The sequence below is a fragment of the Anticarsia gemmatalis genome, chromosome Z, assembly GCF_050436995.1.
Source record: "Anticarsia gemmatalis isolate Benzon Research Colony breed Stoneville strain chromosome Z, ilAntGemm2 primary, whole genome shotgun sequence".
In the NCBI taxonomy this organism is placed as follows: Eukaryota; Metazoa; Arthropoda; class Insecta; order Lepidoptera; family Erebidae; genus Anticarsia; species Anticarsia gemmatalis.
Genome location: NC_134776.1, coordinates 13873517 through 13891438, shown reverse-complemented (window position 1 = coordinate 13891438; position 17922 = coordinate 13873517). Strand labels below are relative to the sequence as shown.

Sequence of the window (17922 nt, the reverse complement as noted above, 5' to 3'; positions counted from 1 at the left end):
TAGTTTATACTGGATACTGTGTATTTCTGAAATCAAGTAGGTAAGTAGGTACTTAGCTGTATTAAACAAGTCTCTATCCATCAGCTTCATAACCCTGTGGGTCTGCCGTCCGTGTGTACATCTGCATGTACAACGAAACTTGCATATTACCTATATTACATTATGGGCATATTTTTTAAGCTATTTACCAATAGAAAACATAATTATTTACTTATGTCTTTGTTTCAAAGTCCTAGTTCCAAGTCGGAGCAAAATGGTAGACATTTATAGTTTCTCTTTTTATAAATGTTAATTTTAATGAATTGACCTCCGTGCTTCGTTATGAGAGTAAGGAAGTAGAGAGTTTAGGAACCTGTCTGTTAGATATTTTTACACTTGGACACTGAAAACAACGTCCAGCAAAGTTGACTGGTTTAATTCAACTTTTAGGGAAGGTAGCATAGACTAACATTCTGGAAATGATGTTTTGATCTTACTATTCAAGTAATTTATCAACCTATTTGACACAATCCGAGAGCGACTTTATTTCTTTGACATCCAGCACATTATCAGACTCTGGGCTCATAACAATTTTATAATATAAAAATATATCGCTAAATGCGCAAATCTCGCTATATTATACGAGGATGGTTCTTACGGAGCGGAAATAGAAAAAAAAATAATTAAAAAATACAGAATCGACTGTTAGGCGGTACAAAGTTTGCCAGATCAGCTAGTTTGTCAATAAAAAATATATCCCATTTTCTGCACGATGCGATGGTACCTCGTGATAGCAAATATTTATGAAACCTTTGTAATATCTGTTTCAAGTGGACTGTGGAGGGCAGGCTATTACAGATTGACGTACTTATTCTATGATTAGTAGTGAGCAAACATTAGGTACTATGTCAGAAGTGTGAGAAAGACCAATTGAGTCAACAATATTTTTTCGTAGATTAAATATTTACGCTATGTTACAAGTAGTTTCAACCATTTTATTTTTAATTTATGAGCTAGAATATTACTCGATACCTAGTCCGTACATGCAAGTGGAATGGATCACACAGTGAGACAATACGTCTAAACTTCTTTAATGAACGAGTATTGAATGAAACATACTTTGCTTGATGATTCGTATAACTAAGCACTATGCAGAAATGCGTATAGTAGGCACCCCTCATTTATAAAAGCTTCTTACGTTTATACTCAAAGATTAGCCATAATCACGTCCTAAAGAAAGTCAAAGTTACCCCTGTCACAGAACCGCGGATCGTAGCTGTACGAATTATTTCAATTCTGGCAACACTTTCTTTGATCGCTGCGCGCTGTCACCACCAGGCATTAAATGCATACTCCGATCCCGATCCGATTAAAAAATATTTTAAAGCGTTAAATTTATGTGAAAAATTCATTGTGATAGGTGTGTGATTGCATTTTAATGGTCGCGTAGTAGCCTTAATGTGAAAGTGTACACTAAAGAGTTACTTAAATCCTATTCTTTGTGTTTTAGGCACGCGTCAAATTATCTGCCTTCTAAGGGCGTTCATGTTTTCGTGTTAAAAATGATTGATTTTACGATAAAAACATTAGATTCGAACAATCACCGGTTTTCAGTCGAAGATGATGTAAGTTGTTTGATCTCTAATTTTAGTAATTATGTATTTTGTAAGAGCCACCATATTTATGATAAAAATTGCGTACTAGTACATATATTTCGTATTGTATAGTTGAAGTAAGCAATTTTTATGATCCCAAATCGTATCTTAATGCAAAATGCTAATCATTGTGTTGGTGTTATAGATGTTTTATAGTTGATGTGTTTCAAGGCTGGGCAATCAATACCTTAGGCAAATAGTAGTTTCGCCTGTATGCACATGTCATTAAGAGCTGTCTTTGTTGCGATGCGCCGTTTGCAATCAATACCTGACTGTTGCACAGAGTAATGAAGAATTTCATGTTATCTTCCTCTTACATACTGCCTGTAGATAATAATGTCCTGTTCTCATGAAACTAGTTGTGCAATCCTGCTATACATTTTTCTATGGAAGTTGTTAGATATATCAGCATCTCTACAGAAATATGAACTATAATGAACTATGTTGTGATTTAAATGCATTCTCAGATTAATGATAAAATCGAAATTAAAATCCCATCCAATCTGTACTATGAATGAATTAGGTATATACCAAATCCATTTTAAATGTATGTGAAACTATTGATGATTTTTCATGGAAAATTGAGAAAAAAAAACACTTTCCACCATACAAATAACACTCTACCTCAGGTCAACCCCTTACTTGTTGATGGTGGCTATTATGATAATTGCAGTTGCAATATTGCATTTAAGGTGTGGCCAAATGCATAACACCAATATCAACTATTTATTGACTAGATTATCTCTTATTTACTAATAAAGAACTTAAAATGCAACTGTAGTTATGTTACATGTTGGGCTCCTTATACCAAGATAGACTCGGCAAATAGTGATAGACAGTTTGGCTACCAAAGTTGTACATTGACCATTGAGGTTCTATGTTGTTGATTGTGGTCTGAAACCACAGTTGATATAGTGAATGATAGAAAAAATTGAGTTGCAACACAAATGTTTTGTGAACCACACAATAACCAACTCTATGTCAAAGTTTGATATACCTAGTGCAAGAATTCACATGCGTTTAAAACAAATTGTGTCAACTTAATTAAACAGTGGTCACTTGTTGGAGCATCATACACAATTTCAAATTGTTTCATCAGTATTGACTACTGTGAATTATCTTGAAATTAATGTGATGCCTTGAGACTTGATGAGGACTTGAACTCAGTATGGAGTACCTCAGTTAGCATACCAGCTCTACCCTCATAAAAATCTTGATTCTAACAAGTACATATTGGCAACAATTGTTGGTTTTTGACGACTGGACATGTATACAAGTTGCACTTATTGCTATGCAGTAAATCAATCATGAACGCACATACATGTGCCGTTTGGACACAATCATATTGCACTTGTCACCGCTTTAGATTTAATCAACACAGAACACATACTGTAGTGGAACCAGCCTTTTAACGCAACAAAATAGCAATTAGTGCTGTGCGATCTTGGAAATTGATGTTTGTTTGTTGCATTTTTACACTCTATCCATTACTGAACACTTATATTTTCCTACCCTACCTTGTAATGTTACACTGCACTTGCATGGTTTTACAAATGGTGATCTTAAGTTTGGAAAGACTTTACAGATACTTAGAATTATAAAAGAACATACAATACATACTAAAATAAGAAGCAGAGATAATGTTAATGTTGTATATTGTATATTTGAGATTCCCTGATCACATCTTTGGAACAAAAGCCGATCGATATCTTTATGAATGATCTCTTTATATCTATACATTGTAAACACAGCTTTGTGTTCCTGCATTGATCTGCTATGGTGTTGCATCTACCTGCCTTTGTTTCATTGATTTTAAGTTAGCAGTGGATGTCTGCATATATATGTCAATTGGTAGTTTAACGGTGTCTCCAACTACATCAAATCTATGCATTTATAGTGCCGCCGAACAACTAGAACACAGATTGCTGTAGTACAATAGAATGTAGTTACAGTGCAGAGGACACTCAATTGAGTGATTTATCAATCAGGCGACCGGAGCGCAATAACCTCGCTGACGCGCCCTGCAGTTCGGTCTAAGTGGACCTCAAATTGTTCACTGAGATGTAACGAAATCATACAAGTTGTTTGGCGACATCTATACTTTATTACTCAATTGCATGCATATAGACAAATTATGATCCTTATTCACACATTAAACTATCATCTTAGGTTTACAAAAAGAATTTGATTGAATCCAATTAATTTGGCATACTAAAAAGAAAATAAATGTGTAGTGTTGGGAAAGTGGATATTTGAACGGAAGATGTACCAAGCTAATGCAATAATATATGTACGAGGAGACAAGATAAATATTGTCCAAGAATTTTAATTAAACACTGAATGATAGAATGCCATGTCATATTTTTCCTTTTTTTTTTACTTGCTGTGCATGTTTTTATTTGCTGAGCTGTTTATAATTATGTTATTATTTATTGCCTATGATTTTGATCTCTATTATGATGACTATTACTCTAGCACCGTGGTTTTCTTTTACTGATGTATATGTGTGTAATGATTATAATTTACCATCTTCATTGTGCTTTGTCATTGTGCTTTCTATCAATTAAGATATGGGACACGGAGTTTAAAGCAGTTAAAAAAGAAACAAGAAATTCCAGTTTTGGACAACCTGACTCTATTTCACCTGTTACCCAATTTTATCAGTAAACAATATAAACAAGTTTATTTTGATGCTGCAAGGGTTGTAACTGGTTTTATTTCGTTTCTGCGACATTTTTTCCCGCGGATTTAGCTCATACGTTTATTTATACCGAGTCTGGCACCTACTTATATCTAACAGTCTGACAATCCGTTCCTCTTGCGAATTGCCAGTTGGAATTTCATCAGACTGCAAGAATATATAAGTTATGCTGATTTAATCTATTTTGAGCTTTGTGCCCTACCTGGAAATAGTAGTTAGAGTTCGTGCGACCCATTCCGTCCTATCGATCTAGAGCATCTAAAATGTCGACTATTGATATACTTACTTTGCACTTTTGAACTTAGTGTTTCTATGCGAAATATGCATTGTATGCTGAATAGTAACTCAAAGTACCTCTGCCCTGAAGTCTACTCTGTGATTCTTGAATAATGCATAACGCAGCGTATTCTATTGGGCTCACTCTAGATAAAATGCAAGATACTCAATAATGTATTGCAGAATAAGATAGCATTGACCTGCGACTTAATTCACCAGAATTTACATTAAGGTACTGTGTACTATGTCTTCACTTACATGAGTATTCATTTTTTATCGTCGTTGCAGATTACGGTGGAGCAGCTCAAAGAGAAAGTTAGAGAGCAGATGGGAATAGAGCCAAATTTGCAAAGGCTTATTTTTTGCGGCAGAGTATTACAAGATGAAAAGAAACTATCCGAATATGGTAAGATTCGTTTTATAAAAACACTGTGTTCGCAGTATTACATATTATATGTTTTTAATTCAATTTGCTGGTTTGAGTTAAACTATTTTTATTATTTTGTTAAGATGTCCATGGCAAAGTGGTGCACCTGGTTCAGCGCGCGCCACCAAGCCCTGAGTCTCGGCAGACGGACAGGGCTACACCATCATCGACCAACAACACTTCTAACACGGAACCCTCCAACAATTCCAATATGCAACAGCAGATAAGGCGGCTGATGGTATTATTGAATTTCTAAGATCCCATTTTATTTTTTATGCTAATTGGTTTCTTTACTACCTATTGTCATTAAATTTTTACTTCGGGAGGCTCTGGCGGGACCGCCAGACTTCATTTTAGAGCAGCAACAAGCGATGTCGATGTCACCGACTACGGGTCGCCTCGAGTTCATCCGCAGGATGATTGCCGACATCAAAACAGCGCTCGCTACACTACGAGCACACGTCGACGGCGAGGTATGTCAAATACGGACATAAGTAACATGCTTGAAAATATATTATTTATAGAACTTGAGTATGTTTACACGTAACTCTAGCTGTTTGGTATGAGAATTTTATCGTATTTAGATCTACATCTATGACTCTCCTCAACTTTCTTTCTAATTGTGATGACAAACATCTCAGTAATAATAATGTTAACGTGTTAAAACAGGCGTAACATATTGTTATCGTGGACATGACTTGGTACAGTTGAAAGCGTCGCTGACATGACACATGAGAGAAATATTATATTGGCATGTGTTTACCTTGTATGATGCTAAGCAGAATTATTCAACAAGCTATCATATTGCATTTCAAGCTAAAGAAAGATGAAACCATTCCTTTTGTGTCTTTACAAACATTCTTGATTATATTTAATCATTTAAAGACTTGAAGAATTGTATAATTGGAGTAAAACCAACAACGAAATAGTGTTATCTTCTCTGCTATATGTATGAAAATATAGGTGTTGTGCATGCCCGCTATTACGGAGTAAAGCGCATGTTGATTTTTTGTTGCATATGCCTTCAAAAGTACTTTGCCTTAATCGCCCTATATACATACTAATAATCAATACTTATTAATTTAAATTAAAACTGCAGTTAATTGGCAAAGTGCTTTTATAGTATTATCTTATTACGCCGTAACAGAGATAAGTAGGTAGATAATAGTTCTTAACACCGGCCTTTATGAGTTTAAAAAACAATATTTAAACATGTTCATGATGTCCCATATTGTTGAAATATACCTTGTGTCGGACTCCAAACCTAAGATGTTCTTGCATATGATTGCTTACATTCCGTATCGAGCTTTCTCAGAAATAGCTTTGAGGCTCTTATTACAATCACAATTAGTTCAGCAAAATTCTTTAAACTACTCCTGCTTTATGTATTATATGCAAATGAGAGTACTTGACAACTTTGAGTGATTAAACCAATTATTTTTAGTTGTATTACACAAAGATTTCACCATACAAACTAACTTGGGTGCAAATAAGTGTCATGCAAATTATTATTATACAACAAAATTGAAACGCAATAACCCATCACCCCTGTGCACAATTAATAGTTGTATGGTGAAGGTAAACAATATTTTGCATTTTCTGAAAAGCACTGATCCTAATCTCAATTCCTTTATGGTGCTGGATATATAAGGAGGTTTATCGTCTATTCCAGATTATTACATTATTACTGCTGCCTACATAAGGTCTGGAGGTGATCTACTTATCTTTGCTACCGTTAATACTAATACTGCGCATAGATTTTTTTTTGTTTTAAGTAGTTGTTTATGTTGTCAATGTGCCTACTGTAGGAAAATAGGAGTACACCAGCTAGCAGTGAAGCTCCCGTAGAACCTATGGATAACGAACCTGCAGTACCGACCCAAGAGGAGGTAAAGTACACCTTGAGCTAAGCGTACACTTGGAAGTTGTAGGGTGGATCGTAACCCAAGCTGATTCATAACTTGACCAGTAATATATTGTGTACCAAAAATGTATAGAAATGCATTATGTGTATCCATCTTATATGAGCTATAGTCATGCAACGCGAAAGTTTCAAACATATTTTTTCTTCTAATTACTAATTAAACATCTTTTGCGTTGCGATCCACTCTAGAAATGTGAATGTTATTATAAGAATGTTAGTACAGTAGTACATGCATGGCATATTATTAGATGGGTTTTCCTTAGATAATCTATGTCAGTACAGGCTAAAAAGATATTCAATATATAAATCAATAGCCCTCGGTTTCTGAGTACGTTTAGCGGTAGTTTATCTATTCAATAGCGTTTGTTTAGTATGAGTTTTACCGCTATTGAATAGATAAACTGCCCCTAAATGTACCGCAGAAACCGGGGGTAAGAACTCAATATAAAAGTTGTTAAGTATAGTTCTCTTTTTAGCTTTTACTGGCAAACATTTGAATGCTTCGTGTTAATGCGCTTGAGCTAATATGGTACCGCTATTCTACTATGCAAGGCGCTGTTGCATTGAATATTTTATAGATTAATGGAGCCGCTCGTTAGAACTTTCTCGAAGGCCAAGTATAAACGACATTTGTACTTGTACCCTAGTTCCTTAGTTATGCACAAATGACTGTTTTCACTTATAAAATGTTGGAAGACTAACAAACTGTAAGCCAACAGTACAGAAATAACATGCAAAAGCTCTTCTGGTTTTAAGTCCCCTTATTATGTATACAGAAATGCTTTAATAAATCGTTCAAGAGCTTGCTAAAATTGGTCATCTTGAATACAAAAGTTGAATATGAGTTACTATCTAAGATTTGTGGTAAATACAATTTTGTTTATTAAACTTAGTAAATTGCAAATGACATAGCTTTAGTTATTAAAATGATTGTCTATTTATTGAGGTTGCTGTTTTAAAACCCTACATTTTTTAATCTTTATAGCAAATATTTTATATTATTTGGAGGGACTTAATTATAAACTAATTTTAACTTAGTCAGTCAGTATTATGGGGTCACATAGCAACTAACGTAACATTTTCGTTGATTAAATACGTTAGATATTATATTAACATTAATAGGAAAAAGGTTTGAATGCCATCTGTTTGATTTAAAATATTTTTTATTTACACGAGCGCTAAAAAGATCAAACCTAAATGTTGAATGGATTTACAAGGTTTGGGGAAATACTAACCATAAACAAGATGTTTTTTTTATCTAACAAAGAAAAGGTATTAGAGAAATCACTGCAACTCATCTAACTTACTATGGTGTTTTACTAAACTGGGTGTTTGGATAATGTCATATACCTAAAAACGAAATACTTATAACTGAGCAACTAATTATAAGCAACTCATTTTATAAGAATTACTACATTTTACTTCTATTCATTTACTGAAAGAGGTGATTGGTTGATGCTATGCACTTTGACATATCACTAACTGAGGGAAGTAGAAGGTGTTTTACTAAATAAGAGTTTGGATAATATGAGATAACTATACACTCAATACTTATGGGTAACTATTAATAAAAAAATAATTTATTGCCAGTTTTCTAACTGTATTTTTCTACTGGCAATTGGTCGATGTAGCTTAACACTTTATATGGAAAGGAAACACCCAAAATTAAGTAATTTTGTGTTACATTCAGCCGGAACCGGTGTTAGATGAGAACGGCGACGAGGCGCCTCCTGACGCCGCTTCACGCGCTCACAACGCACGACGACGGTACGTTCAATCGATTATACCTTTAAATAACTCGCTAAACTTCTTCACTTCACCTTCAAGCCAACTGTCTAAGCTCACATTAATCATAAATTACATTTCAACCCCAGCGGCCCCAGTTGTAACCTGCAATTGTACAGTGAAACACTATCTATGCTTCAGTTCACACCCCTTTGCTACCCTTTCATTTATTCTAACTTTTGCTTCGATATTATAAAGTCGCTTAAAATATAATTGTGATTAATATTGACAAATATATTTCGTGCTATACTAAGTGTGGTGTCATTCATGTTAAAATGTTTAACAATTGTTTTCGCACACGTGAAAGGAGTTACAGGGCCATACGAGCTCTACGTGCCCGTCACTCTCGGCCACGAGATCTAGGCCAGTTGCTTGAAGAACTGGAGACTCTACAGGAACAGTTCGCTCCCTTCCGGTCTAACTACATCAGGATGCTAAGAGCTGCCAACAACACTGAGGTAAGAATCTAAGACATCTCACTTTAGAACGAAATTAAATTTGTCTGGATAAATTATAAACGATTCCTACACTGAGATTAATCTGAAACTATATTTCCAAAGCAGCCGCCTCAGTTCACCGATGAAGAGCGTCAAAGCGCCCAGCGGACCGTGGACATGGTGTCCGATATAATGCACAGCTTCGCTCATGCGTATCACGCCGTCAGTGACATCAATTTTCAAGTTGGCCAGCGTAATCCACGTCTCACGTCTGAATCGACTATAATACGTCACCCGATGCCGATGCAGGTAAGACCGACATATACAGCATGAGCCAGCCAACATGAATGATTATAATTTTATACGCATATAGATGTTACAATAACATGTGTTCTTGCCAGGCTCACATCAACGTTGTGCAGTCTAATCGTCGCCCGGCTACTCAACAACCGCAACCGGGCGGCGGTGCGGCCCCGGGGGCAGGAGGCGCCACAGCAACGGCTACAAGCGCCGGGGCAGGCGCGGGCACAGGCACGGGCACGGGCACTGCTCCGGCCACGGACGGTAGTGCCGGCGGGGGATCGGCTGGCGGCACTGATGCCGGTTCTGGTGCTGGTACTGGTAGCGGAAATACTGGTGCGGTTAATGGCACTAGCGCTGCCGCAGGAACTGGTAATAATGCTGGCACAGGTACCGGTAATGGTGCTACTCCAGTCAATGGTACTGCCAGCTCCGGCGCTGGAGGAGCCACGCCACAAACCGCTCCAGTGGCGCAGAATGCTTCGGAGAGCACTCCGGCGCCAGGTACCGGCCCGACCGCAGCGCCCACTGTCGATAACGCTAACGTGCAGAGCACCCCGGGCACACAGAACGTACTCCCTGGTAGGAACTCTGCCCAACCGACTGTCAACATCAGCATTCAGCCCGATCCCATTACTTATCAAGTTGAGATTGAGACTAGGGTCCCTATCGCGTTCCCTTTAGATAATGCTCTTTTTAATGGGTTGAATGCGACGGTGATTAATCACCAAGAACCAGGTCAGCAGGCTCCGCAGGGCCAGACCGGCCAAGCTGGTCAACCGGGCCAAACTGGTCCGGGGGGGCAGGCGGCACCCGGAGCTCAAGCTGGAGGTCAAGCGGGGCAGGGAGGACAGAATAGCAGGCGGCAGGTGCTTCTCGGTAAGATAATTTTAACATTAGAGAGCGGGGTTCGAAACATTTTTATTTTTAGTTTGGCGCGATAAGTATTTTATGACTGTGTTGAAGTAATACAGTGTACCCTTTTTATTTACATATTTTTTTATTTTGAGTTGCTGAAATCGAAAATGCAAACGAAAGTTAGAGGATCAGCCATTCGTCGCATCCCCGCGTCGTTTGACAGCTCTATTAGTAAGTAACGTTAGTTGCAACGAACATCCGTATCAATCGTCAGTGGCTTGAGAGACAGAGTTATAACGATGCCCTCCGATAATAGTAAGGTTAAGAGAATATTGTGTATTTGGTCTGTTTTCCACAGTACAGGCCTCGTTTAGTTTGTGATATGAGTACAAATGCGTATTTAGTGAAAAAATTATTCAGTAACATTACTATACGAAGTCATTTACGGTTCTGATTGTATTATCAAGGTCAGTTATACTAAAGTTTAACATAACAGACAGACTTAGAACGTAACGTTTTTTACGTTTTCTACTACTATCTGTCAGGAAAGTTAACCTTAAATTTATCTCTACCTCCCTTAGGCGTGAAACTTAGTGACTCGTGTTCAGGTAATATGACTAAACTAATATCACTTGCATGTCAAATGACAAATTGACTACAAACAAGTGAGTATTATGTACACTTGAATCTTATGCACATAACTTTTATCTTCAATGAAATACTGACAGAAAATAGTGTATTCATTTTTTTATGATTTGTATTCACTTCTTTTGTCCGTTTGGTTTCTTATTTCATTTCACTTTATACCAATTTATTATTATTTAGTAAAATATTTATCCTATAGTTAGTACCTAAAATCGGTGAAAAGCAGGTTTTTACTGGTGCCAGCCGTTCATTGAGCTCCTGAATGGGCCTGCAGCAGTTAGGTGGTGACTGCCAACAAGTGTGGCTTAAGCTGCTAAATGGATCCAAGACCTAGGATAATATTGGAACCCGAAATACTAACACAGTAGTAATAGTCTCGTATTTTGTCTGTTATTCTCAAGAAATATCGCGTGCATATTCGGATTCAGTTTATGGAATTGTTCAAATGTGACACCTCTTCATACTGTAAATAACGCAATATACTAGACATAATATACGAAGTCGTCAACTATTTTCACATAAAGGCTATTGATTCGAACCCCGTTTGAACAAATGTAAGCATGGAGCAGGAACAAAGGGGAGTTGAGTTAGGCATACACGTTGTGACGTCATTGCGGTCGATGGCGTTGGTCAGTCGATCTGTTTAGTGAAAACCGAATACACATTCATTAAATAACTACTTGCTTGAGTGTCGTAGCACCGCCATGTACCGCGATAGCGCTGAAGATCTTCATATAAATGTAATGACTAACCAACACTACTAACATGTATACTACTACTTATAACTAGGAATGGTAACTAATAAATAGAAATTCTTTCTTGTACTAACCTATTACTTAAATGCGCTAGAAGATAACTAATGACAGGCTTAGGGTGACTTTCGTTTGTTTCTGCTCTATGGTTATAAACCAGTGACTCAATCTTTTATAAAGTAATGAATATTTCTACATATCCATGTGTTCAACCCTTGTCCCGCTTTCATTCGTTACTTTATAATGTCAGCGCATTCATTAAACAAAATTCTCTAACACAGTAAAACTCATAACGAAGACATTAAAAACATTAAAACAGATGAAATTATGTTTGTCGTAGATTTTGAGAATTTATTTAGAGGATTGAGTCAAACTGGTGGTCTTGGTGGTGTAGAAGTCGTGATGAGTATGGAGGAGCTCCCCCATGGGGGTACTCTGGGCGTCGGCACCATATACACGAGCAATAATAATAATGCAGCGGGAACGGGAACAGTCGTCGCGAACGGCGCCGGCACTGGGACTGGGACTGGGACAGGGCCTGGGACTGGGCCGGGCACAGGCACAGGCAGTGGCCCTGGCACTGGCACTGGCACTGGCCCGGGCACTGGCACCCCTGCCGGACAGACGGCTCAACCACCCTTCCTCGTGCCGCACCAGATCACCACCAATGAAGATGGAGGTAAGCATGCGCTACCATTATTACTTAGCTTTCTGTTATAGCTCGATATTAGGTATATTAAGTAAAACATTTCTGTTTTTATTTCATGAACAGTCTACGTCCCGATGCCGTGGGGCCCGCCGAGCGCTGACTTACTGCAGAACATCGTTTCGTCAGTGATCCGCCAAGGGCTACCTGAAGGCATGACAGTTCATATCCCACATCAGGCGCATATCCATCAGTTCCCTGGCGATACTGTTACGTTTACACCGCTGCACCAGTATATGCATCACGGGGGCGCCCAGGGTCACCAAGGTCACCACGCAGCTCAGTTGTTTCAGCAGCAACTCAGCGTGGGCACTCCCGTCGTCACTAACGTCACTACGATCCCGCTCCCGCAAGGCGCGCAGCTCGGCCAAGGCGCGCAGATTACAGTGACGCCACAACAGACACAAAATCAGACCCCACAACGTAAGTAGGACTAATTGGTCATTCATATTTGGCGGGCTCACGCGAAAGCAGCGATAAGAAAGGGAGTACTCTATGCAATAATGGACTTGGTTGTTATACAGGCTGTTGATAATAAGGGTTTATATTGTCATTTGCAGCCCACTTGCACCTGCGTCGTGCTACCACCACGACCCGCGCTCAGGCGGTGTCCCTCGCCAACTGCATCTACGACAGATTCCTGCAGTGCGACAGTAGTCACGCTCGCCGTCGTCTTCAGAGGCGCCGGTACGTATAGAACTTTCCACTCAACTTGCTAACGCTTTGCCATCTATTTTATTTAATTTTAATAGTTAAATTAATTGTTCAATATACCTGACTTGTAATGTTAATAGGGAACAACACCAGCAGCAGATTGCCGCCCAGGAGCGTATGAGGGCTGAGAGGATCGCCGCGCAGAACATTGAGACCCTGAGGGAGCGCAACATCAACCTCACCGAAGTAAATTTACTTAAGTTTTTCTACTTTATATGCTTAAAAACTAAACATTAATTATTTGACCCGTAAAATTTATTTTTGTTGAAGTATTTTGTTAATAAGTAAGTTATGACAAGAGTACTTACTAACTCATGTTCGCAGGATAATATCCGGACGATGGTGCGTCTGCTACAACGCGGTCCAACTGAGGAGACCTGGATGAATGCTTTCTTCGTGGCTGTTGTAAGTACTTTATAAGTTTTATTTATAGCAGCCAAAGCAGATCGATCTTGCGTGAGCGTGAGAATTAATGTGTTTAGATACAAGTTTACCTTTTTTATTTAAGATCCTCTTATTTCGAACACAGTACATAATACGTACTTAAATAAGAATATTATCTTGTGTGTTTTTCCCGAATATTTTACAAATACATAATATATTGTTGCAGGCTCGTCACTTATACTTGGCCGAGCCGCTGCAGCAGGTGCCCGGCGAACCACAGCTGGTGCCCCACGAGTTCTCAACCATTCGCGTGCTTCTGCGCAACTACATACAGAACCTGCTCACTCGCTCAGGCGCCGAGGACGGAGAGAACGCTTTCTTAGCCGCCTCCGACTTCCTCGTCAATGAACACGCTGATTTCATACATAATATCGTAAGTATCTACGTAAAGATTATATCGTATATTTGTTACACTTTTGTATCCATAAATATACGTACGGGAATACTTATCAAAATACAGAAGTACTATTTCTTGAAGTAAAAATAGGTTGAAATTAGCCTGAGTAACTCCTAATAAAAAAAAATCTGAAATTATAACAGGTAAATTTCAAGTCACATAAACATTATGTAGACTAGCAAACACACCATAACTACTATCACTAAATCTACGATAAAACATTACAGTACATTTATTTTCCAGCACAACGAGACGCCAGTGCGCGAAGAGATCGACATTTACACGTCCATTCGTGGTCTTGTTCGTTCTCGTCTGCCGGCCGTTATTGCATGCGTGATGTCCGACTCATCCGGCGAAATGTTCTCAGCAAGATTCTATTCCGTGTTCTCGCGACTCTTCACCGATTTCTGCGCACTCATCACTGAATGCCTCGGCGAAGGCATCGACGGCCTACGTGTTGTCTACCGTCTTTATATGGTAAGATTAGTCACTCACAAAGATAAGATATTCGCTTATCTTAACACAAACAGAAATTAAACGTGGTACTGATATGACGCTTTGAGTTAATCAAATTGTTAGCAGTAATAATGAAAATGTTGATTAATATTAAAATAGGTAAATAATACTATTAATTAAAACTAAGAACTCATTTTCTAACGATACATACAATGACGTCGTTTTCCTGTGACACTTTTTTTTTATCTAATTGAGATATTCAGTCGCCCTTCCTTAATTTTGAATGTATTAAATACTTTAGTTGTCCATTTATTTGTCTAGACAGAAAAGACCTTATATCCGAATTTTATGATGAATTGTAATATTATGATTTCTTTTTTAACAGGATGAGCTGCTGAGGGGTTTCACAGACTCCGCTCGCCAGCTGATGCTGAACCTCGGCGAAGCCATTTTGAATGGCGTGATCAACAACTTGGGCATCAGCAACATTTCACAGTACATACAGCGACGAGAGGACGTCATTGTGGCACCGGTAGGCCATCTTTTGACTACATTATGCTCATTACCGTTATAGAAAAAGATGTGACTCATTTACAATAATATGTCATTAACTCATTCTATGTATAGATAATTAATACAATGATCTATTTAAAGATTAAGCGAGTCATTTTGATGTTACAAAAAATAATTAGTAACACAATGATAGTTTATTACTGAAGTAAATATCCCATGAACTAAGTCTATCAACATGGAAAAAGGCCAGCTTGTTTTAAACAAACTGTCTTCAATATAATAATTTTGTTAGCATAACTGTTAGAGAAATGCAAATAATAGTTAAATAGCAGGTGAATTAATTATGTTTAGGATTTGTTACAGCCGCCAGAAACGGAGCCCGAAGAGCCTACTCCGATGGAAGTGTCGCCAGCTCCGGCGTCACGGGAGGAGCCCATGCAGACGAGCCCGCCGGCCACGCCCGCCGTCGTTGAGCCCCCGGCACCTGAGTCTGCGCCTGCTCCGGCACCCACACCTGCTCCTGAACCACCAGCACGGGTGGACCCCATCCCGGTGACGTCACACGCATCGACCTCCACCGTATCCGCGCCCGCCACGCCCATGCACACTGTTACGTCAAGTCATTCGCCCCTCTCATCCCCCAGTCGGACAAGGTACGTTATGTCTCTGTTATATTACGTACATCACTCACACTATATTGTTTTCATCTCTTACACTATTGCTTTATCTCTTGTTTTTAACAAACAGGATTAACAAGGAAAAGAGCGAGCCATCGACTCCAACACACAACGGCAACAGGGATGATAACATACGTTTTGTAAGTATCAAATTTAAAACTTCAAAAATATCTCTAACTAAATAAAAACCATTCACATGATAAACAATAAAAACAAAATTCCCATAATTTATGTACGTAATTAGCATTGTCGTTTACCTAATTGTTAATGTATTTAAACTTAAAGAATAAGTAATTAGAATTGACGCCGAAATTACGTAACGCGAAGTAGTGTGAACGGTCGGTTCGAGTAACGCTAATGTGCCACTTATGTACGCGGAGTTTAAAAACCGTGAAATGTTTTGGATGAGCTAGTTTGTGTATGGCTTGCGTGATAGTGTTGCACAACTCGTGATTGGTTCGGTACAAATGTTTCAATAATGCAGGTGCCACCGTTGATGATAGTCCAGCACTGGGGTGAGGAATGGGTGCCAGTGTTCACAAGAGACCAGCAATCGCAGCGGCCAGACCCCCCCGAGCCCTACAGCGACGCCTACCTATCAGGGATGCCGTCACGCAAGCGACGTTGCGTCCGCCAAGCGCGTCCTCCAACCACGCTCGACGGATTCATGAATGGTATGTTGTTCTTAACATTACTACACTTACAGTTTTACTTTTCACCTACATTTTCTCTCAAATTACATGTAATTTTATATTCAAGTTGAGGTTATGTTATGGTTAACTTGCTTGTTACACTTGATGTCTGATTCGTTAGAAAGCGTTTTCTCGTAATCTAATTATTACGTTTTTATTATTTATCAGAGAGTGTTCGCGAGGCAGCGGAGCGCGAGCGATCCAGCACGGTGGACAACAGCGCGATCCGCATCGCCTTCCGTGAACACATGCGCAACATGGCCAGGACAAGGGCATCGAGCTCCGAAGACTACGACCCGCTACGATATGCATCTGCTGCGAGGTTCCTCAACCCGACCAGGTATTAACAAATTTTGCTAATCTAGCTCACGAATAATAACTTTTTTTGGGATTAAACATAAATCGAATTGAAAACTTTTATAATTGAAATAAATAGTTGTTTGATTGTAAAGACTGTTAATTGAATGCCTGTTTGAAGGATTATTATTATACAATAATTAATAATAAAATTGTTTGGCTTGTTTCAGGACGAATAAACCACAGCCACAAGAGAACGGTACCGTGACTAAAGACGAGGAATAGATGTTTTATGAAGCCACTTTATTCGGCTTGTAATTGTAGCTTGGCTTAATAGATATATTACCATACTCTTATTATATTCACAGTTCGCAAATAGAAGTCATAGTTCTCAATGGTCTACAATTGATGTTATCAAATAGCCGATATAATAATTAATGTTCGATTTTAACTGTTAAATAAATAGTGCCCTCTACGTTTCTCGGAATGTTTTAAATAAATAGATTGTATTTGACAATTAACTAATATAATCAATCTTAAAAAGTAAATTGTTAGGATAGTAATCGTCACAGTAGGTAAGCCAGTATATCAGGTAATTGAATATTTAAATTATACCATAGATGTTTACAATACTAATTACAGTCTGTGTTTATCGCTATTATGAAGTACTAGACGGCACTGATGACTTATTTAGATTCTCGTAATTCTGTAGCGACGTTTAATAAATAGCCAGACACTGCTTTTTGAGGATCTCTTTAATGAAATTCAAATCAAACGATGAATTGTTTTCTCTACGATGTATTGAATGTATTGACCATGTGTAATGAATTTTATTATTGACATTATAATCTCTATGAAATATAACCATGTTGGATTTAGTGTTTTCGTACTGTCTCCATTTTAATTATGACTGTGTAGTTTGATTCATTTGTGAAGTAATCAATATATACTATATGATACATAATAAATAAGCGTACCGATTGTTGGTGATTACTAGGTACATGTAGATGTTTTGGGATTAAATGATGTAATTATCAATAGATTGGTGTTTTATTTATAGAATATATTGTCCCTTTTTATTTTTTACTACTCCCGACAAGCAGCCGATTTACTCTTCAAAGCAAACATACACTACTACATGATTATTCACTCTCGCTAATAATAACTTATACTAATAACTGAATGAGTCAAATATAAATAACATAAAGTGAGGTGGTCTGATTTTCTGTGGAAACTTCACAAAAGACTGGTCCAGCGAGTAAGTTATAATCTACTAAAAGGTGGTTG

The 17922-nt window shown here is 38.1% G+C and overlaps 1 protein-coding gene across 6 annotated transcripts; it reads left to right on the top strand.

Annotated features, from left to right (window-relative positions):
- Window positions 1–1253: 1253 nt before the first annotated feature.
- On the top strand, window positions 1254–17675 carry LOC142986676 (uncharacterized). Of its 6 annotated transcripts, none has more exons than XM_076135252.1 (23): window positions 1254–1399; window positions 1490–1604; window positions 4900–5017; window positions 5122–5276; window positions 5365–5511; window positions 6847–6927; window positions 8653–8729; window positions 9055–9205; window positions 9311–9493; window positions 9586–10363; window positions 12080–12418; window positions 12512–12868; window positions 13006–13132; window positions 13240–13345; window positions 13484–13564; window positions 13770–13976; window positions 14244–14477; window positions 14842–14988; window positions 15321–15622; window positions 15717–15786; window positions 16131–16320; window positions 16507–16678; window positions 16866–17675. In XM_076135252.1, the coding sequence occupies exons 2-23, from the start codon at window positions 1542–1544 to the stop codon at window positions 16918–16920; spliced, it is 4140 nt and encodes a 1379-aa protein (XP_075991367.1). In that variant the 5' UTR covers window positions 1254–1399; window positions 1490–1541; the 3' UTR covers window positions 16921–17675. The 6 variants fall into 6 exon arrangements, with proteins under 6 accessions (XP_075991367.1, XP_075991361.1, XP_075991364.1 ...); XM_076135246.1 differs by having other exon boundaries at window positions 9308–9493; XM_076135249.1 differs by having other exon boundaries at window positions 5122–5277; window positions 5363–5511; window positions 9308–9493; window positions 12218–12418.
- Window positions 17676–17922: the final 247 nt, after the last annotated feature.

Coding starts and splice junctions, on each gene's coding strand:
- LOC142986676 (XM_076135246.1), top strand. CDS start 1,542: ATGATTGATTTTACGATAAAAACATTAGATTCGAACAATCACCGGTTT. Junction 1,605..4,899: donor GGTTTTCAGTCGAAGATGAT/GTAAGTTGTTTG, acceptor TCGTCGTTGCAG/ATTACGGTGGAGCAGCTCAA. Junction 16,321..16,506: donor GCTCGACGGATTCATGAATG/GTATGTTGTTCT, acceptor ATTATTTATCAG/AGAGTGTTCGCGAGGCAGCG.